Here is a 25,050-nt window from a genome sequence, read left to right on the forward strand (position 1 = left end):
TTCTTTTATTTGCCATTAGATGACGAACGGAGGGCATCGGGGTGGGGGGCAAAGTCACCCGTGACTTACCTTCAATAAGTCAGACAATTGGAGCCATCTCTAGACTCCGTGACAAGTTCATTTAGTACTATCACGGAAAACAAACAATAAGTGTGTTTTAGTAGACATAAACACCTAGATTACGATAATCCAATAAACTCTTCGATGGATACTTTTTTCAGATTATTTGATGACTAAATCTCCTCTCCACCTTCCCACTTCTAGTAAGTTGGTTGACAAAACTTTATAAACTAATGACTTAGATTCCCTCCAACTTATTGAAGTTGGCAAGAATAAACTAGATTATTAAGTTTGGGAGAAACAAACAGCCTATGAACGAACGAAGAGAGATCAAAGTTGTGACTGCCTTCTCACATGACAAAATTAACTGCCTTCTCACATGACAAAATTACAAGATACAGAATCACAGCAAGTCCCTAATTCCACATGATAGACAAACCTGCATTAATTGCATGCTCAACGAGAAAGGCAAGAGTAATGGTAGTCGATACATGCGGTGAATCCACAGACCCCCTCATTTTTTGTTGCATACGTACGGTGTCGCGTCAATGTTTTTGACAACCTGAGCTAATTAAGCTAGTCAGTCATGCAAAGGGCTCCAAGACAACGTACGTCGTGTGTAGAGCTAGCAAGGGCCTGTTTAGTTCAACCCAAAACGCCAAATTTTTCAAGATTTCCCGTCACATCGAATCTTTGGACGCATGCATGAAGTATTAAATATAAATAAAAAATAAAACTAATTACACAGTTTAGACAAAATCCACAAGACGAATCTTTTAAGCCTAATTAGACTATGATTGAACACTAATTGCCAAATAACAATGAAAACGCTACAGTGCCCATTTTGCCAAAAATTTTGGAACTAAACTGAGCCCAAGTGTTGTCTACCTATCTAATTCATAGAGAGTTGTACAATCTGGAGTCAACTCTAGCAAACATAATGACCACGTAAAGTCAAGCACAGTACAGAACCTTTAGATGCGATAGGTAAAGAGAAAAAGACTTCTGAACTATTGCAATGATACTGTCATGTTCGTTTGACTGATAAGTCATGGCTGAAAGTACTGTTGGCTGATTTGTTGTGAGAGAAAAATACTGTTCGCTGGCTGAAAAAGTACGGCTTATAAGCCAGACGAACAGGGCGTCTTGCTCTGCATTGAGACCTCAAGATCATTCGTTCCTCCGCGGAATGATTGCAATGTACTTCGGAAAAAAAGAAACTGCAAGAATATTAATATGACTACTAATGTCCTTCCGACAGCAAACGACAAAAGCTCCATGCCTCTTCAAAATCTAGCGGCAAAAAAGCTCTGTGGCTACTAGTGTCCTTCTGACAGCGAACGACAGAAAGCCCTACGGCTAATTAACCTCTTCAAAATCAAGTGTCAAAAGAACCCTACGGTTACTAATGGCCCTCCGTCAGCAAGCGACAAAAACCGCTACAACTACCGCCTCTTTTAAATCAAGCAACAAAAAACCCTACCAACCAGTTCGCTTGTCGGATTCAGTCAAGGCTTATCAGCTAGTCAACAGTGTTTTTCTCTCACAGCAAACTAGCACCAGCCGTGCTTATTAACCCAGAAACCAACCAACGAACAGGCCGTACGGCTACTAACACTCTTCCGACAACTCAACTTGCCTAATTTTCTAACCTAAAAAAAACTTGGACCTTTTTTTTTGGTCTTATTCGAGAAATGCTCAGGTCTACCCATTAGCGCGACAAAATTTGCATGAGCTCACATTAAAGACCAAAGTCTGTAATTAAAAGTTCATGTTCACAGTTTGAAATTCTAACGAAATTAACCCAAAAAAAATTATAAATGATTCAAAGTGATTTGTGGGTGACGTGCCTATAGGTCAATTGAATGGCAGCTACAAGACAGGGGTATTATAGCACAACTATAGGGAAGTAGCGAGGATTACAAATATGGAACCGGGAGTTCGTGGACCCGGGAGCTGAGGACCAAGAAGCGCAAGTGTTGTCTACCTATCTAATTCATAGAGAGTTTTACAATTTGGAGTCAATTCTATGTTAATCTAGCAAAGATAATGACCACGTAAAGTCAAGCACAAATGCACAATACAGAACCTTTAGATGCCATAGGTAAAGAGAAGAAACTTCTGAATGATTGCAATGTACTTCCTCTGCATTGAGACCAGAAGATTGTTCGTTCCTCCGCTGAATGATTGCAATGTACTTGAAAAACAAAAAGGAAACTGCAAGAATATTACTATGGCATCTGACAGCTTCACCATCTGCAGTGCAGGCAGTAACTCTCAAAGTTCCTGCAATAAAAATGCATCCCACACCCCCAGCAGCAGACAATAGAGAACAGAACGTAGCCAAACAGACACCAGCCAAATCAATGGAGCCACATGATCGAACTACAGCATTCGATTCAAATCAGGCATTGTTCGGTGTCTGGGGATTGAGGGCCTGGAACCATTCAACTTGAATATGGTTCACAAATTTCCAACTTGGAATGTTCACAAATTGGCGAGTCATTCCAAGTTGGAATGGTCCCACGCCCTCAATCCCGAGGAACCGAACGATCCCTAAGAGCAAGTATTATAAGCGGCGAAGAGCTGGCGAAATCCGACGTGGGAGAGAGAGAAAGCAGGAGAGAAAAGAAAGCGGGCGACTGGCGAGACGCCGGCAAAAAGCGGGCGAAATGCACTATGGCTGCTGCTCCCCGACTCCAGTTCTTCCACGTCGCAGCGAAGCATTAAAGATCGGTGAGGTCCGCCACCACTGCTCGGCAGCTCGGGTGACCTAGAGCTTCTTGCAGCCGGCGAGCGGGCGTATCCATTAGACTTGCTCTAAGGCTGCGGACTACAGAACTACCTAGAGACTGCAGCTAGCTTAGCCTCAGTCCTTGCCCTTGAGAAAATGGAAACAAGTTACTATAAATAATGCTGTACAATTGCTCTCTTTTCCTTGTTTCTTTTTCCTCTTTTTTTCCCTTTAATTTGACTTAAGGACGGCAATCTTCCATCCACTTTAACCGAAAGAAAAAAAACTAGAATCTTCTTGTCTTAGAATCGAAAGAACGAAGGAAATGTCAGGTGTAGACGATCACCTCCTAACAAGTCTCAGTTCACTCCTAGATCGATTAAGCCGACTCGCTCGGACTGCAGGACGGCATGGCAACAGAGCAGCCTACGGCCACTGCTCACTCCCTGTGCTTCAGGTCAACGACGATGACGCTGATGTTGTCCTCGGTCTCCCTGCCGAGGGCGAGCCTGCACAGGAGCGAGGCGGCGCAGACGCACCGGGGCTCCTCCTGGTGGCCGACGACTCCGCAGGCGGCCGGAGGAACTCGTCCTGCAGCTGCGGCGGCAGCGGCGTAGGCCGGAGGCGGGATCCCGTCCTCCAGGCACTGGCGGGCGACGTTGCAGGCGATGTCGTTGTCGATCACGTCCCACATCCCGTCGCTCGCCAGGATCAGGCACTGGTCCTCCACCGTGCGCTCCGTGATGGTGATCTCCGGCTCAGCGATCACTTCAGGCCTCAGCAACCTGTCCCCTGCACACCCAGAATTATATTACTCTTATGTCTTATATTACCAAAAAAAAAATCAGATACGTACATCGCTTGATAATTAAATCGAATCATCAGCAACACAAACAATCATCTATGTACTCGATCTAAGAAGTCAACTCTCAATGCAAATCTACGTGTCAGATCATTTGCTTACTCAAGCTTGCTTGATTAAGGTAAAGATATACATCACTATCATGGGCTCACTCAGGGCACAAACACAAGACAACATCCCTCACTAGTATAGGCCATAGGGTAATCAAACCTATCTATCCCCACTAATTTATAAAGGGCCACTTCTTTATCCAGGTTGGTTTAGCATCAGAGCTAGGAAGTACTCTTAGCCAAATGGCACTTCCACAATTGATGAATCGGAGACGAACTCGTGGCGCAAGCACACCCGCTAGCTACATGTTCCTCCCTGTCATGTCCAATATATAACTTAAGTAACCCAATCATCGCTGTCAACGAATAGCTGAAAGGTAAACCTTAAAATGGTCAGGTGAGATGGGCAGAGAAGAACATGTGGCCATCCTCTTCCTAGCCCAATTAGCATGTCACAACTCATTGGATATCAGTGATGTCACTGTTTATCTACTCAATAACTGCCAAGTAATAACATGTACGTGGAGCTCATCTGAAGACTGAAGCTGCACACCTTGTTCCTTAAACGACACTATAATAGTATGTGGCTAATAATATTGTACTATGAACTAATACAGCAGGATAATAGTGGTGAACATGCAAAGCTCAATCCCATGTTACAAAAGCAACAGTAACCTTAATTAATTTCATAGAACAAAAGCTATAGCTTGTCATAGTCATACCTCGCTGACACAAAACTTACAAGCCACACACTTTTTTATTTATTATCTTATAGAGCTCAAAAGGAACAGTTTTAGTAAGCCGATGTTTACCAGTTTGATTCCTCAACACTCGGCGGTTTTTAAGTGGTGGATCCATGGCAAGATGCAAAGGAATAGATTCTCTTTCGGACTCGCAAAAGATTCAAAGCGACAATCAAATCCCCCTTCAGATATAGTATTCCCCTTCAAACCTAGCTTACTTGTATAGTTATATATATTCCCCCAACATTGCTGGGAACAAAACTATAGTTTAACAATGTAGGGGCACGTCTTACAAACGGAACACACAAGGGAGTTTCAGTCTATCATTGAAACGCAATCCAAAAGGCAAAACAACAAAGCGAACCTAAGCACGTAAATGAATTCATTTGTTAAAAAAAAGTGTCATAGCTTAACGCCACCCGCATATTACTCATCATCAGTATACTGCTTACAGCACTGGCACGAACCAAACAGAAATAGAGAAAATTTTCTGAACTCATGCTGCATGCACTAACATGACTGGCCATACAAAAGCTGTGGCCTGGCAATAAGAGCAAAATTAAACATGTGTGCAAAATGGGAACATATATAATAAACGACCAAACTGAAACCAAGAAGTCAGCGACAGGTGTATGTGCATGGAAAATTTTCTATAACGCTGGCTTCTTGGAAAATTCCCCCAAGCACGTCAATGACCCCATGATTTTATCTCCTATCTCCTACAACTAAAAAGAATAAAGTGTAGACACTTTTCGGTGCGACATTTGTTTTGGGTCTGCCTCTCTGCCCGTGCAATACCGCGGCTCCCGTCCACGCGCAAGTCGCTGTAAAAACAGAAAGCCGTAATCACCGCACCCCCACCCCCCCTACGATGGATCCATCCCCACCCTACCTCGACGCTGTCGTCCTCGCTGATCCCACACCCCGCTGGATCCCACGGGCCGCCGCCATGCGTGCCGCTCCCCATCCCCATCCCCGCACCCCGCACCACTGTCGCCCTCTCCCCTCGCTCGCTTCCACGCTCGCGCCATCGTCGGCGGGTCGGCACGGCTGAGGTGGAGGCGCTTGCCGTAGGCGGGAGCTCCGAGAAGGCCAGCAAGTCCAACGCGAGCGAGGCAAAGCCACCAGGGCGAGGGCGTCGGCCACCAGGCGAGGCAAGGGCACCTTCCAGGCCACCGCCGGCCACCAGGCGATGGAGCGCCTCCGCCTTAGATCCAACCCCCACCGATGCGAAGGCACAGGAGCTAAGGGTTTCAATCATCCGTGATAAGGAGAGCGAAAAACGGCGGCGGAGCATGGGAGCCCCTGCGGGCGTGCGGCCACACCTTGCTGGCGCGCGGGAGGGCGCGCGACCACACCCGGCGGCGGTGGGACGGGGAGCGTGGTGTGGGCTCAGAGCGTGGCGGCCGCCATCCTTGCCATTGCGGACGCCATCCCCGCCGTCGTGGATGCCATCCCCGCCGTCGTGGATGCCATCCCCGCCGCCGTGGCTCTCCATCCCTGCTGTGCTATCTAGATCCAGGTTCGTTCTCTCTCCCTCCCTCCCCGTAGCTCCTAAATCCGTCAGCTTGGGGTGTAGTTGATTTCTCCATGGACGAAAATCTAATCCAATCTGTTGGTTTTCTATTCATTCATTTTGCTTCTGATTTGTTGCCCTGGTGGCTTATAGTTAATTAATTGCTGCTTCCATATAAAGATTATGCTTGGATGGATGGAGCCTGATTGGATTGTGCGGAACTTCGGGTGCTTGGGTGGCGTGGAATCAAATACATATATGGACGAAATGAAAGGCAGAGCACAGCAGATTGGAGCTGGCCTTGGCGCATAAGCACTAGAAAGAGTCACTTAAATTACTGGTAAAAGGTACTGGAGAAATTAATTTTATTTTAAACCCATTTAGATCACATGGAGATCAACTTACTATTCTTAATTGGCACCTTTGTAGTTCTTTTAACTAATGCAGTTGCATGTGGAAGACATAACATTGCAGAATTAGTTTGTTAGAAACTGCGAGCACTATGCATAGATGTATTTAAAGAAAATATATTTAACTTTATTTTTTCAACCATTCATTCTGATACTTCCTTGGAGCCTACGAACTTAGGAACGACCAATTAGTTCGAAGGTAAGGTCTAAACTGTAAGAAGCACTTTGCATTTTCAATGCACCATCCAATTTGGTTAAAATATTGTGTTACTCAATTTTTGTTAGCACGGGCAATTTATGTTACTCAATTTTTAAAATTCTAGAGAACTAAGAAAGCAAGGGAAAATTATATGTGGTTCTAATTAAATGAATGTTTATGTAGATTTTTTATTTTATATAAGTTTCAGTCAGGCCATATTATCTTATCAATTACTATTTTGATGTGCACGATCTTTTTTCATAGAGATTAATCAGACATAGGTATCTATAATGGTAGCATACTTTTTTTTGAAAAAATTGCCAATGTGATCTCAGCTTCTTAAATTCTTAATCAGACATAGTGTTGTTTCAGTTTTAAATATAGTATTGTCAGGAATTTTACTGTCTTCATAGCTTCCTAAAATAAAGCCATGAAATGTTAAGGTCTTTCGGAGCTATGCAATTATATTTCTAACTGATATGCTTATTATTGAAGTTAGCTGATGCGTGATGCCAGCTGCTTACACTAGATATCTACTAATGCGCTACAAGAGTGCAATGTGCAGTAGGAGAACTATGATACAAACACAAGGCACTGCTTGTATGGATTGGTATACGGACTAACTAAATATTTGAATAATTTTTTACATCACTGATCTTCTAATTGTTCTCTTTTTTGTGTCTCTTTTACACACTGAATATTAGTACAGGATGTGTACCTAATAATGCTCGCTTTGGCATCAAATGAACTTCACTTTTCAATTTTGCGTGAAGTCTATTAATACATTCCTCGGTGTCAACTCTTGGATTCATCCATACTATGATGGTTTTTGGCAAACCACATTTATTTAATTGCATTTAGCAAGCAACTGTGTATTGATGTTAAATATAGTTGTAGATTTTTATAAATATTGAGTTCAGGATACTCCTTTTGTTAACTTGAACAAGTGTGAACCGTTCAAAAATGTAGATTCCTCAATAAAATGTAGAGGATGGTTCCCACGAGTAACTGAAACAACTCCTAGGGACAGTCTCCCAAGAAACCTTATTAGGTTTGTTCCTCTGAGATGATAACATGGTCTTTATATTTTTTAATTTTTTTAGAACACCACCTTCTTGCAGTTTTTTATCATAATATGGGTTCAAAGGGAGTACCTGAAGCTTGATTTGAGGATACCAAACCCAGTTGTCAAAACAGATATCGAGAAGCTTATAGATGATTTCATATTTATTTGTTTCTAAACAGGAAACTATGTTACATGGATATGTCCCTGAAGCCGCGTATCGCGTATCCGATACGTATCAGATACGGATACGTGTCCGATACGCCCAGGATACGTATCCTCGGAGTATCCGATTTTTTATTATTTTCGTGCAAATTGGATACGCCATCCGACACGTATCTGGCCTGCCGATACGGCCCAGCCCAGTAAGAAGCCCAGGAAGACAGACCCTTATCTCTCTGCCCCGACGCCCTAACGTCCGATGTCCGTAGTCCCGCACGGTTGCGCCCGCGCCTTGCGCTGCATCCCCACGTAGTAACGCCGCAACCCCGCTCGCCGGCCGCCAGCCACCGGCGACGAGCTTCCACCCCCGCTTGCCGGCAACGAGCCTCCGTCCCTACTCACCGGCCGCTAGCGATGAGTTTTCACCCCGCCCCCTCGCATCGCCTGCTGCGCACACGTGCGCCGCGCAGGAGGTGCACCAGTACTCGCCAACCTCCCCCGCATCCTCCGTGCCATCAATCGACTTCTCCTACAGACCGTCGCGCCGGGAGCACCACGCTGGGGAGCACCCACCAGTCCGCCGCGGCTGCAGCTGGCTCGCTCGATACAGGGGCAATGTGCAGGGAAGAGGACGATTCAGTAGCAAAGCAAGCTGCTGGCGACCTCCCATGAATACATCTTCTTTTCATACTTGATCTATTCTACTCTAGTTCTGCAGTTCTCGTTGCTTGATTTTGTGTGTTCCCCACATCTGCTTCATGATTAGTGTTTCCCATGCTTGATTGCTTGCATCCAATAGATGGCCTCTACATATTTGGGTAGTGCCAGTGCAAGTGCTAGTCCTAGCATAGGATCTGGGGTCACCGGCCACAACCACAATAGACATTAGGGCTCTCCTGTTCCTGACTTCCTTTTTAGATAAAAATTTTGGTAATTGAGCATTAATCTAGTATGGTTACTTAAATTTTAGACTTTCACAATTTTAATTTGCATTATTATTTATTATTATAAAAATAGTAAAATGTATCTATGTAGCGTGTTTTCTTAGAAATTGTCGTATCCGCATATTTGTATCCTTCCGATACCGATACTGAAAGCTCTAGTTTGGTTTTGGTGAATTGATGAAACCCTAAGTGTTAACCTAGTTTATCAAAGTGATTATGAGATAAGTGGCACTACTCCAAGTGATGAAACAATTATGAAGATCATGATGATGGTGATGCCATGGTGATGATCAAGCGCTTGGACTTAAAAAGAAGAAAGAGAAAAATAAAAGGCTCAAGGCAAAGGTATAAATGGTAGGACATATTTTGTTTTGTTGATCAAGACATTTAAAGAGTGTGGTCACATTTAGGTTCAATAGTCGTACTATTAAGAGGGGTGAAACTTGTATCGAAAGGCGGTTATCAATATGCCACTAGATGCTCTAACTCATTGCATATGCATTTAGGATCTAGTAGATGCTAACACCTTTAAAAATGTTTACGAAAATATGCTAACAGATGTGCACAAGGTGATACACTTGGTGGTTGACACATTTGAATAAGGGTGAAGATAGAGTTGAAAAGTAGTTAGTCACGAGGTTACACAGTGACCGGACATTGGTCTCGGTTGGACCGGCGCGTTCGGTCAGTGACAGCTGAGGACGCGCAGCGTGGCGTTGATGTGACCGGATGCTGGTTGGGTGCGTCCGGTCGCACCTGTGTGGCGCGCGCAGAAATGACGTTGAGTGACCGAACGCTGGGAGAGTCCGGTCGTGCATGACCGGACGCGTTCGATCGTAATTTTTCGCAGTTGGAACCTTATTGGAAACGACCGGACGCTGGTGCTGGAGCGTCCGGTCAGTTTGAGCTGCGCGTCCGGTCAACTATTGACCGTTGAGATCGGGTAAACAGCGTTTGAAGCGAATGACACGTGGCAAGCATCGGGCGACCGGACGCTGGGGTCCTACGTCCGGTCGATATGACCGGAGCGTCCGGTCACCCCGTCTTGTGCCCAGTGAAGGAGTACAACGGCTCTATTTCGTAGGGGCTTCTATTTGAGCCCAATGGCCGGCTTAAGCTCACTCTCTTAGCCATTTGCATTGCCATAGCAACCTTGTGAACTTAGCCAAAGTCCTCACTCATTTCCATCATAGATTCATCATGTTTGTGAGATTGTGAGTGAATCCAACTGCATTGCTTGAGTGTTTGCATCTAGAGACACTTGGTGTTTGTGTTTCGCTGTGGGATTCACTTGTTACTCTTAGTGGTTGCTGCCACCTAGACGGCTTGGAGCAGCGAGGATCGTCGAGCGGAGGTTGATGATTGTCTCCGGCTTCGATCGTGGTGATTGTGAGGGTTCTTGATCTTTCTCCGGTGGAGAGCCAAAAGGTACTCTAGTGAATTGCTCGTGGCTTGTGTGATCCTCATCTTGTGTTGGTTGTGTGGCACCCTATTGAGGGTTTGACGTGTGATGCCAATTAGCGCGTGAACCTCTAAGTGAGTGAATCGCCACAACGAGGACTAGCTTGCCGGCAAGCAAGTGAACCTCAGTAAAAAATTATTGTGTCATCATTTGATTTCGAGGTGATTAGTCTTCATTAATTTTCATTCTTGTGATTGATTGATTCAATCCTCAACACGGCGGTGTAACTATCTTGCTCTCTCTCTCTTTACATTACCACAAACTAGTTCTAAAGCTCTTTAGTGTAGCTAGTTGTGAGAGCTTGTTGGTTTGGTTAGTGTGGCTCTTTAGTTAGCCTTTGAGAGCATACTAACTTAGTGTAGTGCCATAGTCATTGTGTGGTTAGAATCTATAGAAACTAGAATTGTGGTAGGTGGTTTTTATTTTTAGTAGGCTAGCGCAACACTTACTTCGACCCATAATTATCTAACCGGTTTGCTAAGTGTTGTTGTAGAAATTTTTTAATAGGCTATTGACCCCCCTCTAGCTATTAGGACCTTTCAAGTGGTATCGGAGCCGAGGTCACCGTAATTTGAGGCTTAACAACCTTCGGTGTAAAAATGGCTTAAATCAACAACACCAAGAAGCCACCCCAATTTGATGGCTCAAATTATCCTTATTGGAAAGTTAAAATAACAACTTATATCAAGTCAATCAATAGAAAGGTTTGGAAGGTGGTAGAGACAAAAATTGAGATTGAAGATGAAGAAGCTCCCACCGCCGTCGAAGACATGCTACTCCAAAATAATGACATTGCTCTTAGTGCCATCCATGATGATTTGGATGAGAGAACTTTTGAGCAAATCAAGAACATTGAGAGAGCTCATAAGGTATGAAAGAAATTAGAAGAATCATTTGAGGGCACTCAAGCCGTGAAGGGTGCAAAGACATACATTCTCAAAGAAAAGTTTGCAAGCTTCAAGATGAAGAGGGATGAGAGTATGCCGGAGATGTTTCATAAGCTTCAAGTGCTTGTCAATGATCTCAAAGCACTTGGAGAAGAGGTGAAGGACAAGGACTTCTCTCACAAGTTCTTGAGATACTTGCCTTCAAAATTTGGCACATTGATCACTATTCTAATGAGAAGTGATTTGAACACCATAACACCAAACCAAGTGTTGGGAGATATAATGACCGATGATACATATAGAGATGATGACGAGAAGGAAGAAAAGGAGAAGAAAGATGAGAAAATGATGAGAAGAAGAAGAAAGTGGCATTCAAGGCCATATCATCCAAGGGCAAGGCAAAGCAAGATACATCAAGTGAAGATGGTGGCTCATGTTATGATGATGATGATAAGATGACTCTCTTTATCAAGAGATTGGCAATTTCATGATGAAAAAGGGCTACCATGTTAGAAAAAAGAAGTCTTCATCCAAGAACAAGGTAGAGTCAAGAAGGTGCTTCAATTGTGGTAGCAAAGATCATCTTGTTGCTCAATGCCCATACAATAGCGACAAAGATGATGACAAGAAGAACAAGAAGGAAAAAAAAGAGAAGAAGAATAAGATGACCTTTAAGAAAAAAAGGGTGGTTCATATATGGTCATTTGGGATAGTGATGCTTACTCAAGTGATGATGATGATAGTGATGGTGACAAGACCATCAAAAAGAAGACACTTGCAAGTATTTCTATCAATAAGAAGCCTTCTCTCTTCGACACTCCATCATACTTCATGGCTAAGGCCATTAAGGTACAAATTTGTGATGATGAAAGTGATAAAGAACATGATAATGAAAATAAAAATAAAAATGATAGTGATAGTGATGATGATGAATCTACTAAGGATGAACTATTTGACATGCTAGAAGATGCTAAAAAACACTTTGACATTAAGAGAAGGGAATGCAAAAGCTTACGTAAGGAACTAAAAGCCCTTAAGCAAGCCTTTGATGAGCTCAATGCATCTCATGAGAGGCTAGAGAAAGCCCATGAGAAGCTTGACAAGGCTCACAAAGATGCTTGAAAAAACTCATTCCTCTTTGTTTAATGAACAAAATAAAAAGAAGCATGTTGAGACTTGTGATGTAGGCTTAACTTATGATATCATTAATGAATCATTATCTATGCCTATCATTGTTGCTCCCGCTAACTCTTCTTGTAGTACTTCTACTTCCACCTCATCTAGTAGTGATGGTTTAACTTGTGATGCCTCACTAATGGTTGAGAATAAGACTCTCAAGAAAGAGGTCAATAAGCTCGCTCACACCTTGGCTAAGACCTATGGTGGTGAGGACCGCTTACTTATGTACTTGATAGCCAAAGAGTTTCTCTCTACAAAAAGAGATTAGGCTATACCCAAGAAAGGAAAGGCGATCTTTGCTTCTCACAAGACTAGTTTTGTGAAGAACAATGGTCGGTTTTATACTAGTTGTAAGCAAGTTGGTCATAAAGAGCATGAATACAAAAACAAGAGCAAAAACGCTAATGTATCCTCCATTAAGCTTGATTCGTTTTATATACTTACCAAGGGTGCAAATGGTGTAAAGGCTAAGTTAATTGATAAACTATGGATGTGATCACTAACCTTTAAGTACCCAAGCAAGTTTGGGTACCTAAAAAGAATTAATCTTCTTTTGTAGGTCAATTACAAAGCCGCAGGAAGATATTGGGTTCTTGATAGTGGGTGCACTCAACATATAACCGTTGATGCAAAAATATTCAACTCAATCAACACCAATGACAATGATGGATATGATAGTATCACATTTGGTGACAATGGCAAAGACAAGGTCAAAGAACTTGGTAAGATTGCAAATATCCAATTACATGAGCATATCCAATGTGTTGCTCGTAGAGAGCTTAAACTTTAATTTACTATCCGTGGTTCAATTGTATGATCTTAGATTTAAATGCGTATTTGTGATAGATGATGTAGAGATCATAAGTGTAGATGGCTCTAATTTTATCTTCAAAGGCTTTAAACATGAATCTATAATTGGTTAATTTCAATGCTAATGAAACTAAATTATCTACATGCTTGTTTATTAAGTTTAGCATGGGTTGATTATGGTATAAAAGACTTGGTCATGTTGGAATGAAACAATTGAATAGATTGGTTAAGCATGACTTGGTTAGAGGCTTGAAAGATGTTGTGTTTGAAAAAGATAAGCTTTGTAGCTCTTGTCAAGCCGGAAAATAAGTTGAAAACACTTATTCTAAGAAAAGCATGATGAACACTATTAAAGCATTTGAATTATTGCATATAGACTTGTTTGGGCCAACACAATACACTAGTATTGGTGGAAAACAAATATAGCTTTATGATAGTGAATGATTATACTAGATACACTTGAGTATTCTTTCTAGTGGACAAAAGTGATATATTTGCAACATTTAAATTATTTGTAAAGAGCATTCACAAAGAATTTGAAACAACCATAAAGAGAGTTAGAAGTAACAATAGTAGTGAGTTTATGAACACTAGAATTGATGAGTTGTGTGATGAATTTGGAATTAGACATCAATTCTCGGCCAAGTACACTCCACAATCAAAAGGCCTTGTTGAGAGAAAAAATAGAACACTCATTGATATGGCAAGATCTATGCTTAGTGAATATAATGTGAGTCAATCGTTTTGGATCGAAGCTATCAACACGGCTTGCTATTATAGCAACCGTCTCTATTATCACCTATTGAAAGAGAAGACACCATATGAACTCTTTAATGGTAGAAAGCCCAACATTGCATATTTTCGGATCTTTGGTTGCAAATGCTATATCTTGAAGAAAGACACTAGATTAGGCAAGTTTGACAAGAAATATGATGAATGATTTCTACTTGGTTATTCCACTATAAGCAAAGCATATAGAGTTTGAAATTTGAATAGTGGTACTTTCGAGGAAGTTCATAATGTTAAATTTGATGAAACCAAGGGTTCACAAGTAGAGAATGAGAACTTGAAAGATGTTAGAGACATTCAACTTTCAAAATGTCATGAAGAACATAGATATTGATGAATTGAGACCTAGACAAGTGAATGATGATGAAGATGATCAAGTGCAAGTGCTCTCTAACTCAAATGTGCAAGATTATACAAATCAACCTAGTACAAGTGGCTCTCATAACAATAAACAGGATCAAGTGGCTAGTACATCATCTCAATCTTTTGATCATACAAGTACAAGCAATCAAGTTTCAATCCTCCAACCAACCAATATTGCAAGAGATCATCCATTAATACTATAATTGGTGTTATTTCTAAAGGTATACAAATAAGATCAAGATTGGCTTCATTTTGTGAGCATTTCTCATTTATGTCATCCATTGAACAGAAGATGATAGATAAAGCATTGAATGATATTGATTGGGTGAATGCTATGTATGAACAATTGAATAATTTCACAAGAAATTAAATATGACAATTAGTGGAAAGACCAAAAAGACACAATATGATTGGAACCAAATGGGTCTTTAGAAACAAGCCAGATTAAGATGGGATAGTAGTAAAGAATAAAGCAAGATTGATAGCACAAGGCTATACACAAGTTGAAGGTGTTGACTTTAGAAAAACATATGCCCCGGTTGCTAGATTGAAAGCAATTAGAATTTTGCTAGTCTATGCTTGTACCCACAATATCAAGCTCTATCAAATTAATATAAAGAGTGTATTTTTCAATGGTTACATCAATGAAGAAGTATATGTTAAGCAACCTTCTGGTTTTGAAGATGATAAGAAACCCGACCATGTGTACAAGTTGAAGAAGGCATTGTATAACTTGAAACAAGCATCTAGAGCATGGTATAAGAGATTGAGGGACTTTATACTCTCTAAAGGGTTCACGATGGGCAAGGTTGACACCACTTTTTTCATCAAGAAGATTGACAAAAACTTGTTTGTGTTGCAAATCTATGTTGATGACATCATATTTGGATGAACCAATCAATACTTTTATTATGAGTTTAGAAAGATTATGGCTAGTGAGTTTGAGATGTCCATGATTGGAGAGTTAAGTTATTTACTTGGTCTTTAAATCAAGTAATTAAAGAATGATACATTTGTAAGTTAAGACAAGTATATATCAAGGACATGATTAAGAAGTTTAGCATGAGTGATAGTAGAGCCATTAGCACATCAATGGACACAAATGGCAACTTGGATAGTGATGCAAGTGGTAATATGGTGGATCAAAAATAATATCGGTCTATGATTGGAAGCCTACTTTATATGACCGCATCAATGCCAGATATCATATTTAGTGTGTGCATGTGTAAGATTTCAATCCTCACAAAGAGAAAGCCATTTGAAGGCTACAAAGAGAATATTAAGGTACTTAAAACATACATAAAATATTGGTTTATGATATCCCAAAGGAGCAAAGTTTGAGCTAATTGGTTACTCCGACTCGGATTATGAGAGATGCAAAGTGGAAAGAAAGAACACCTCAGACACATGTCAATTATTGGAAAACCCACTTGTTTCATGGTCATCAAAGAAGCAAAATAGTGTTGTATTTTCAACCACCAAAGCCGAATACATATCCGCCGGTAGTTGTTGTGCACAAATACTTTGAATGAAGACCACTTTAAGTGACTTTGGAATCAAATTCAAGAAAATGCCATTGATATATGACAATGACAGTGCAATCATGTTGACCAACAATCCGGTTCAACATGCAAGAACAAAGTATATTGATGTCCGTCACTATTTTATAAGAGATCATCAAAAAAAAAAAAGGACATTTACATTGAGAATGTAGACACCAAAGATCAACTTGCCGATATATTCACCAAGCCATTGGATGAGAAAAGATTTTGCAAGCTAAGGAATAAGTTGAACATATTGGATTTCTCTAATATGTGTTGATGCACCCCCACTTATATGACATGCCTCTCCTTCGAACAATCTAAGGTAAAAGTTGATTGGCATGACATACATCATTGCTAAGGACATGTTTAGTGTATCTAGTCATTTCTCATATTTAATAGACTCATTCATGAAAATCAAATGAGTTTGATGATTGTATGTTACCACTATTGCTTCTATGCTTGACTTTATCTAATGGTAACATATGACATATTTGTAAGCTTGTAAACCTAGTGTTTGATCTAGAAAATATGCTACGAGTGTTTAACTCAACATGGTACTATCTAAGCATATATGCAAGCTACTATCTAAACTCTTAGCACATATGTAGGAGGAGCAATTGCTACCATATGGAGTTTATGAAACTTGTCCATATCTTTTTACACATAATAAATATGCTTGGACAAGTAACATAGATTTAATTAAATTTTAATTCATATCTTTGTGAAAAAATTATCATCAATTACCAAAAAGGAAAGATTAAAAGCTCTAGTTTGGTTTTGGTGAATTGATGAAACCCTAAGTGCTAACCTAGTTTATCAAAGTAATTATAAGATAGATGGCACTACTCCAAGTGATGAAGCAATTGTGAAGATCATGATAATAGTGATGCCATGGTGATGATCAAACGCTTAGACTTAAAAAGAAGAAAGAGAAAAACAAAAGGCTCAAAACAAAAGTATAAATGGTAAGAGCTATTTTGTTTTGGTGATCAAGACATTTAGAGAGTGATCATATTTAGATTCGATAGTCGTATTATTAAGAGGGATGAAACTCGTATCGAAATGCGTTTATCAAAGTGCCACTAGATGCTGTAACTCATTGCGTATGCATTTAGGATCTAGTGGAGTGCTAACACCCTTGAAAATATTTACGAAAATATGCTAACACATGTGCACAAGGTGGTACATTTAGTGGTTGGCATATTTGAACAAAGATAAAGAAGATAGAGTTGAAAAGTAGTTAGTCACGATGGCCACACAGTGACCGGACGCTGGTCCTGATTGGACCGACACGTCCAGTCAGTGGCAGCTGAGGACGCGCAGCGTCGGTCTTTGACCGGACGTTGGCGTTGATGTGACCGAACGCTGTCTGGGTGCGGCGGTCGCACCTGTGTGGCGCGCGCAAAAATGACGTTGAGTGACCGGATGCTGGGAGAGTCCGATCGTGCATAACAGGACGCGTCCGGTCGTGATTTTTCGTAGTTGGAACCTTACTGGAAACATGACGCTGGTGCTGAAACGTCTTGTCAGTTTGAGCAGCGTGTCCGATCAACTCTTGACCGTTAAGATCAGGTGAACAGCGTTTGAAACCGATGACACGTGGCAAGCATCGGGCGACCGGACGCTGGGGTCCTGCATCCGGTCGATATGACCGGAGCGTTCGGTCACCCCGTGTTATGCCCAGTGAAGGAGTACAACGGCTCTATTTCGTGGGGCTTCTATTTAAGCCCCATGACCGGCTCAAGCTCACTCTCTTGGTTATTTGCATAGACATAGCAACCTTGTGAGCTTAGCCAAAGCCCTCCCACTCATCTCCATCATAGATTCCTTATCTTTATAAGATTGGGAGTGAATCTAAGTGCATTGCTTGAATATTTGCATCTAGAGGTACTTAGTGTTCGTGTTTCGCTGCGGGATTCGCTTGTTACTCTTGATGGTTGTCGTCACCTAGACGACTTGGAGCAGCAAGAATCGTCGAGCGGAGGTTGGTAATTATCTCCGGCTCCGATCACGGTGATTGTGAGGGGTTCTTGTCCTTTCCCCGACGGAGAGTCAAAAGGTACTCTAGTGAATTGCTCGTGGCTTGTGTGATTCTCATCTTATGTTGATTGTGTGGCACCCTATTGAGGGTTTAGCGTGTGATGCCAATTAGCGCATGAACCTCCAAGTGAGTGAATCGTCACAACGAGAACTAGCTTGCCGGCAAGCAAATGAACCTCGATAAAAAATCATTGTGTCATCATTTGATTCTGAGGTGATTGATCTTCATTGGGTTTTTATTTTTATGATTGATTGGTTCATTCCTCAATACGGTGGTATAACTATCTTACTCTCTCTCTTTACATTACCGTAAACTAGTTATCAAGCTCTTTAGTATAGCTAGTTGTGAGAGATTGTTAGTTTGGTTATTGTGGCTTTTTAGTTAGCCTTTGAGAGCATACTAACTTAGTGTAGTGCCATAGTCATTGTGTGGTTAGAATATATAGAAACTAGAATTGTGGTAGATGGCTTGTATTTTTAGTAGGCTAGCGCAACACTTGCTTCGCCCTATAATTGTCTAACCGGTTTGCTAAGTGTTGTTGTAGAAATTTTTTTAATAGGTTATTCACCCTCCTCTAGCCATTAGAACCTTTCAGATACGGGCCGTGCTGCATAGATAGAAAATGACTTCATTCTAGATATTTCTGTTGCCACCAAAAACTCATAGATGATTCCATATTTATGTTTTGATGTACTTCTATTGCTACCAAAAATTGTTAAAAGACAGGCATGCTGCATAACTTAAAGTTTCAGGTTGGAAAAGTTTCTTAAGATATCGAGAAGCTTCAGACCTGATTCATCTTTTTATGTTTTAGTCACTCTTAGGTACATGGAACCCATTGAAAATCATGGTTGCCGCACACTATTTAAAGACTTGACAAACCAGATCAACGAAGATAACTACTGGTCCGTTTATATATAATATCAATGCTTTGTAATGTAAGTAAATGGTATTAATTAGTCTTTTTTATTTTTAAAAGTCTACAACACCTTCTTTTTTTATATAATAAAAAGAGGCTAGAGCACACAGATAATGTACTATTTGCACACATGCATGGAACATAAATAAATTATATAACCCGAAAATGTGCGCCACCACTGCAGAAAATTTCCCTTACATGTCGATTGCCTTTTTAGACAACTTAAAAATCTACTTCTTACTATGGCAAGAAAATTTCTTTTGAGGGATTTTACATGTTGATTGCCTTTTTAGCAGTTTATTAATATTCCCTTCTAAGCTGTAGAGCATACGTTTCATTCTTCATAATACCGTGTGTATCTTCTTAACAGATGCCTGGATGGAGTGGACTGTCAAACGCATAAGCCCACAATATTTGGTGCCCTTGCCACCTCAACAACAGGTTTTTGTTTAACTGGCTTTTATTTCTTGATATTACAATCAATTAGGTAATTATTTTCTGTTGATTACTGACAAGACAATTATCAAGCCAAACATAGCTCACTCCTTGATTACAGTAATTAGTATTAGTTAGTTATGAGGTCAGTAAGTCATATTAGCTTATGGCCCTTTCATCTTTGCGAAAGTGCTCCGCTTATGCCGTCCCTGATTTTTAATCTTAGTTGTTTTCTGAAGGTAATGAAGATCAAAGAGAAGAACAGAGAGGGCTGGCTCTTAGATGTAACATGGAATCTATGTGCATTTTCATAAATGTGTGTTTCTTGTGCTGATTCTGATGGCTTTTTGTTTTTTTGAAACCTGACATGGTTTCTGTAGTCCAAGGGAAGTATTCTACTTCGACATTGCTTGGGGTTTGGAAACTCCCAACAGGATTCATTCATATAAGTATGTAATTCCATAAAATTAATCTTTTTTCACTGCTATTGATCAACTTCATGCTGTGTTTCATATTTCTTGTTGCAATCCTAGCAGTATCTGGAACAATAATATTATAAATTTATGATCGTTTGCTGCTATAGTAAGCTCTACGACAAGTAATGCAGACATAAATAACTATTAAATTCTGTTTGATGTTGTGATAAATAATGACAAGTAGGTTATCCTTTCATTTATTGATGGTTAGAAATAAGCAACCTTCTATTACATGAGTGGCAAGCTTCTTATGTTGCTTCGTTGATACATTCTTTCGAATCATGCATGTGATAACCATGTTTAATTTTTCTTCAAAAAGTTGTATTAGTGTTTGATAATAATTGGCTAAATAGAATCACAGCAATGCCACATTTTATGTCTTTTGCAGCTGGCCGTGCCGCCACTGCCCGCGCCCGCCCATGCGATCTCCTCCCCGCTCTCCTCCAATCCTCCCCGCAGCACCCCCGTCGACCGCCCTCACCAACACCTGCGACCTCCACGTGACCAGGTAGCCGGACCACCGCCACACCGTCACTCCCGGCTCCTGGTACTCGCCGACCACCAGCATCCACGTTGGTGTCCGTATCTGCGTCCCAGATCCGGCTCGTCCGCATCTACGTCGCCAGATCTTCGTCAGGCCCTTCACCTGCGATGAAGACTCGCGGCAGCAGAAGCCGGGAGGGCACCCGCTCATCCCCCCCCCCCCCCCCCCCCCTTCCTGCAAGGAGCACCACTAGGTGTGCCAATCCCTCCTCTTCCCTTGCTGTTGTGCGAAACCGAGCACCCAAACCCTACCTAACTTCGATCTAATTATGCCTACTAACTTCGATCCCTTTAAAAGGTTGTCATGAGGATTCAAGTATTGTGTACATTTCTTTGCATGGCTTCTCAAGAGGATTTCACAAACTTTGCTTTTTAGATTAACTGTAACTTTAACGTTGATATTTAATTTTTACAGTATTATTATCTTATCGTACAATCCGTGTGTTTTTAATATAAATTGTTAGCTATCATGTAGCAACGTACGGACACGCTACCTAGTATCAATAAAAAACTAAAATGCGGTTAAAGATAAGGATGATCTATCCAAACCGACATCGGTATCAAATCAAATCAAACGTGGGAAGCCAAAGACGTGCGCAAAGCAAAACAGTATCACTTTGTGATTTTAATGAGAACAGTACTAGTGATGAGATTCAGACAGCCGAACCCAGATCACATGCACGATTCCAAGAAACAGCAAGTAGATGATGGTCCAATGGGTTCATATCAGCAAGTACGTACGAGTGCAACGACACTTATTACTAGATGGTGGATAAATATATGCCGAAGGAATTACCAGAAGCAAGCGCATGAAGTAAAATGATGTAAAAGTGCAGACATTGGTACCTATTGCGCGTGACATGGCGAGGATTCCACGCACGCGGTAACCATTGATGAACAGCACCCGGCCGCCGGTCGCCGTGATCCGCGCCATCTCGTCTGGGCGATTCGGCTGCACAAAGTTTTGTTTGAATTCCCAACAAAAAAAAAAAAGACAAGCAGTAGTTAGTCGATAAAAACAGCAATTTGCAGCAAAAAGTCGTAAACTCAAAGGTAACAATGAAATCCCCAGATTAAGAACATTGGAAATGACAAGACACTCTGACAGTAGTGATGTGTTTTAGAAAAAAAAAAAAAAAAAAAAAACCTAATTGCTACATGGCGTCGTAATCAGCACGAATGTTGGCGCACCAGGCTTCTACTCCGTAGTAGCCTCTTTTCCCGGCCACTAAAAACTTGCTGGTTTTTTTTGTGACCACCCATCGCTCGTCGGAGAGGGGAAAAAAAAGGAAGGACAGAGCAAAAGAAAAGAGAGCTGAGCACCAACACAAGGCACCAGCAGTCACAGGAGCACTGACTAAGGCCCCGTTTAGATGCAAAATTTTTTTGGCTTTTGGCTACGGTAGCACTTCTATTTGTATTTGGCAAAAATTATCCAATTATAGACTATTTAGGCTTAAAAGATTCGTCTCGCCAATTACGAGCAAACTGTGCAATTAGTTATTCTTTTTACCTACATTTAATGCTCCATGCATATACCGCAAGATTTGATGTGACAGAAAATCTTGAAAAATTTTAGATTTTAGGTGGACCTAAACATGGCCTTAGCCTAACCCATCAACTTCTCCTCTTCCCTCCCAACGATTCTCTCTCCTGCCGGAGCAGCGGCAGCACGCCAGGTGGCGCCTCCGGCCACCACCCCCTTCCTCCCCGGCGGGCCCCGCCGCATAGGCGACAGCGAGCGGAGACCGCTGCGGCTTTGAGCTCTGCCGGGGGCCCCACCTGCCGGCGACCACTCGGGTCTCCACACGTGCCCCCGCGCCCACCGACACGTGCCCCCCCGCTCTCGGGTCCCCCGCCATCGCTGCCACGTGTCCTCCCGGCGACAGCGACGGCGCACCGCGACCGCCCCGAAAGTTGGCGTGTATCCTCGGGACTGCCACTGCATGGCCGGCTCTGATATCCGTGCCGCACCAGCGCCCCGCTGCCTCCCTGTCGTGTCGAGATCCCAGCGCCCCAGCACGGCAGCACCCCCTCTCCCTCCGTTGCTGATGACGTCAGCGCGGTACACGTCGGCGAGCACCAACACCGCCTGCGGCCAACCATGAGTTGGCTGCGACGGAAACTTCTGGAGGCGCGACACCTCACAGGGGGAACACCACACGCGGGCCCCCACCCGACCCCCGGCGCACAGGTCAACGGTCAACGTCGCCGAGACTGACCAGGCGCCCCCAGACCACAACCACACTACGGCGAGTCGGCGACGGCGAGTCAAAGCCGACACGTAAGCAAGTGCGCTCTATCCATCGGTGTATACAAAGGCAGCCACTACATACCTTGTGGTCGAAGGAGAGCGGGACGGGCGGCGTCCCTTCGGGCCCGCGGCAGAGCACGGCGCGGGAGTCGCCGCAGTTGGCGACGATCAGGCTGCCGCGGACGAGGATGGCCACGACGGCGGTGGAGCCGACGATGCCGGCGGAGCGGGCAGCGGCGCCGGAGGCGGAGAGCAGGCAGCCGCAGCTCGGGCGCGCGACGCGGCCGCACGCGCACGCCAGCGGCGCCATCGCGTCCACGCGGCGGAAGCTGCGCATCAGCGCGGCCCGCCACGCGCGCTCCTCCTCCGCCTGCTCCGACCAAGGCTCGGCGGCGGGACCCGGACCTCCGAGGAATGCGGCGTCGCTCGACGCCTGCCGGCGACGCAGGAACGCGGCTCCCTCCCTTTCCAGCTCCTCCGCCACCAACTCGTGCATCCGCTCGCGGCACAGCGCCGACACCTGCGTGCATACATGCATTGATCAGTTGCAGTCTAACGGAGTATTAACAGGCCGAAATAATGATAGACAGGCAAATACTAAAAAAGACAAGTAAGTAAACGAGGTAGAGAAACGTGGATCCATGTCGAATTTGGAATGAGCTAGAATGTGGCCAGCTGGACACTTGGTACTAGCTAGCAACAGAAAGCAGTCACTGACTAGTGCTAGTAGCCAAGGCCAAATGTGGTGCAGGAGGAAGCTAGCTGTTGCAGCTTTTGCTTCGGCAAGGATTCATGGCCATGTTGCCCTCCTTCCATGGCCTAGTACTACCTTTCTTGTTAGATGATGCAAACAGACAAATGACAGTACCAGTAAAAAAGGCTGGAAGAGAGTAAATAAGCAGATGAACGTTTGTTACCGTTCATTAGTAGTTAACAAAATTACTGCTGGCAAGTGATGATGGACATGAAATGTTCAAATTAACTAGGGATGGGAATGGGATCGATCTATCGATGGAGTGATTAGCTGGAGATTAGTAAAACTTGGCTGCGGCGAGGCGAAGGCGGCAAGACGACACGTACATGGGTGCCGCCGTGGCCGTCGAAGACGGCGAAGAAGTGCATGGGCGAGCCGTCGGCGGCCCAGGTGCACAAGTTGGGGTGGAGCGAGACGGTGTCCTCCATGATCCGCATCCGCCCCGCCATGGTCACGGAGCCGAACGCCACGGGCCACACCTGCTGCGCGGCGACGGCGGCGACAGGCTCAGGCTCGGGCTCGGGCTCAGGCTGCAGCCCCGCCGGCGTGAGCGGCGCCAGCTCCATCTCCTGGACCTCCGGGTCGGCCTCCTCCTGCGACGAGCCCTGGGAAGCCGACTGCGACGAGGAGGAGGAGGAGAAGCGGGAGGCCGCCGGGCGGAGCCGGCGCACCCAGCTCGGGCCCGCCTCGCCGGATCCTTGCGGCTCGAGGCGGCCGCGCCTGCGCAGCCGGCATTCTTGGGTGGCGGCGGGCGCGGCGGTCGGGTTCCCGACCCCGTCGCCGCCGGCACCGGTGGCGGGCACGTTCACGCCGGCGCTGGCCATCACCATCAGCGGGCGGTGCGGTCACGCGGAGGAAGAGGGAGAGGAAGAGCGGCGGCACTACGAGTAGTCCCGGAGCAGCGACGATGACGACGCAGCCGCAGGTGAATCCATGCGAACGAAGCTAGCCTGGCTAGGTCACCGGATGAGATCGAGGTGGCGGAGGGGGGATCGGGTGGAGACTGCGGGGCCGGGGTGGTGGTGAAGACGAACGCGAGGTCTTATTCTTCTCACTCGGCTTCTCTTTCAGCTTTCTTTCCCTTGGCGTCTCCCCGTCCCGGCGTGGGTCGGGTCGCGTGGACGTAAGAGCAGCAGCGGGTTCTGTGCGGCGGGACCCACGCAAGCGCGACGTGGACTGCGGGCGACACGTGGCCGGGGAGGTAAAGGGGGCGCGTGGTCCCGCTGGGAGACGCCGCGGCGCAAACTGGCAGTGGCAGCCCGCGGGCGGCATGCGTTCCGTCATCTCATCTCTCCACCGCGGGCGTGCGACGGCCTTTGGACGATGCGTGCCGCCGCTCTTTCTTCCGACGCCCGCCCATCATCTCCTTTGTACTCTGCCGTTGCAGCACCGCTCCACGCATCCATCCTCCTCTTCCGCGTGCGTAGTGTAGGCACAAGCGTCCGATGGTAAACCGGAGTACGCCCACAGTTACCCCTCGCCACCAACTCTGGCTACAATGCCACACAAATACAAGGGGCTTCAGCAAAATGTCATAAAAAGATTTTGTGATTCTTAATAATAAAAAATCATAGCTGGCCTTCATGTGTTTTCTAAAGAGAAGAACAATAGAGCAGTGGTAAATCACACATACCTTAGGTAACCGAGGCCCCTCTAACAATAAGCGACAAACAAACACTACGGCTACCGTGCCATCCAACGGCAAACCTCTACGGCTACTGACGCTACATTAAAATTAAGCGACAAAAAACTCTTACGGTTAATAATGCCCCTCGGAAAGCAAGCGACAAAAACCTCTACACCTACTAACCCCACTTTAAAATTAAGTGGCAAAATACCCTTACGGTTACT

At 44.0% G+C, this 25,050-nt stretch overlaps 1 protein-coding gene across 1 annotated transcript; it reads right to left on the bottom strand.

Annotated features, from left to right (window-relative positions):
- Positions 1-2,961: 2,961 nt before the first annotated feature.
- LOC136492942 (probable protein phosphatase 2C 37) lies at positions 2,962-24,550 on the bottom strand. Its single transcript, XM_066488968.1, has 4 exons — positions 23,526-24,550; positions 22,528-22,965; positions 21,038-21,143; positions 2,962-3,586 (listed from the first exon to the last, which is right to left on the bottom strand). The coding sequence occupies exons 1-4, from the start codon at positions 24,027-24,029 to the stop codon at positions 3,234-3,236; spliced, it is 1,401 nt and encodes a 466-aa protein (XP_066345065.1). The 5' UTR covers positions 24,030-24,550; the 3' UTR covers positions 2,962-3,233.
- Between the last annotated feature and the right edge of the window lie 500 nt (positions 24,551-25,050).

The sequence above is a fragment of the Miscanthus floridulus genome, chromosome 11 (assembly GCF_019320115.1).
Source record: "Miscanthus floridulus cultivar M001 chromosome 11, ASM1932011v1, whole genome shotgun sequence".
Taxonomy (NCBI): Eukaryota; Viridiplantae; Streptophyta; class Magnoliopsida; order Poales; family Poaceae; genus Miscanthus; species Miscanthus floridulus.

Coding starts and splice junctions, on each gene's coding strand:
- LOC136492942 (XM_066488968.1), bottom strand. CDS start 24,029: ATGGTGATGGCCAGCGCCGGCGTGAACGTGCCCGCCACCGGTGCCGGC. Junction 21,144..22,527: donor CGCTCTCCTTCGACCACAAG/GTATGTAGTGGC, acceptor AACTTTGTGCAG/CCGAATCGCCCAGACGAGAT. Junction 3,587..21,037: donor CGCCATGTCACGCGCAATAG/GTACCAATGTCT, acceptor CTGGGTGTGCAG/GGGACAGGTTGCTGAGGCCT.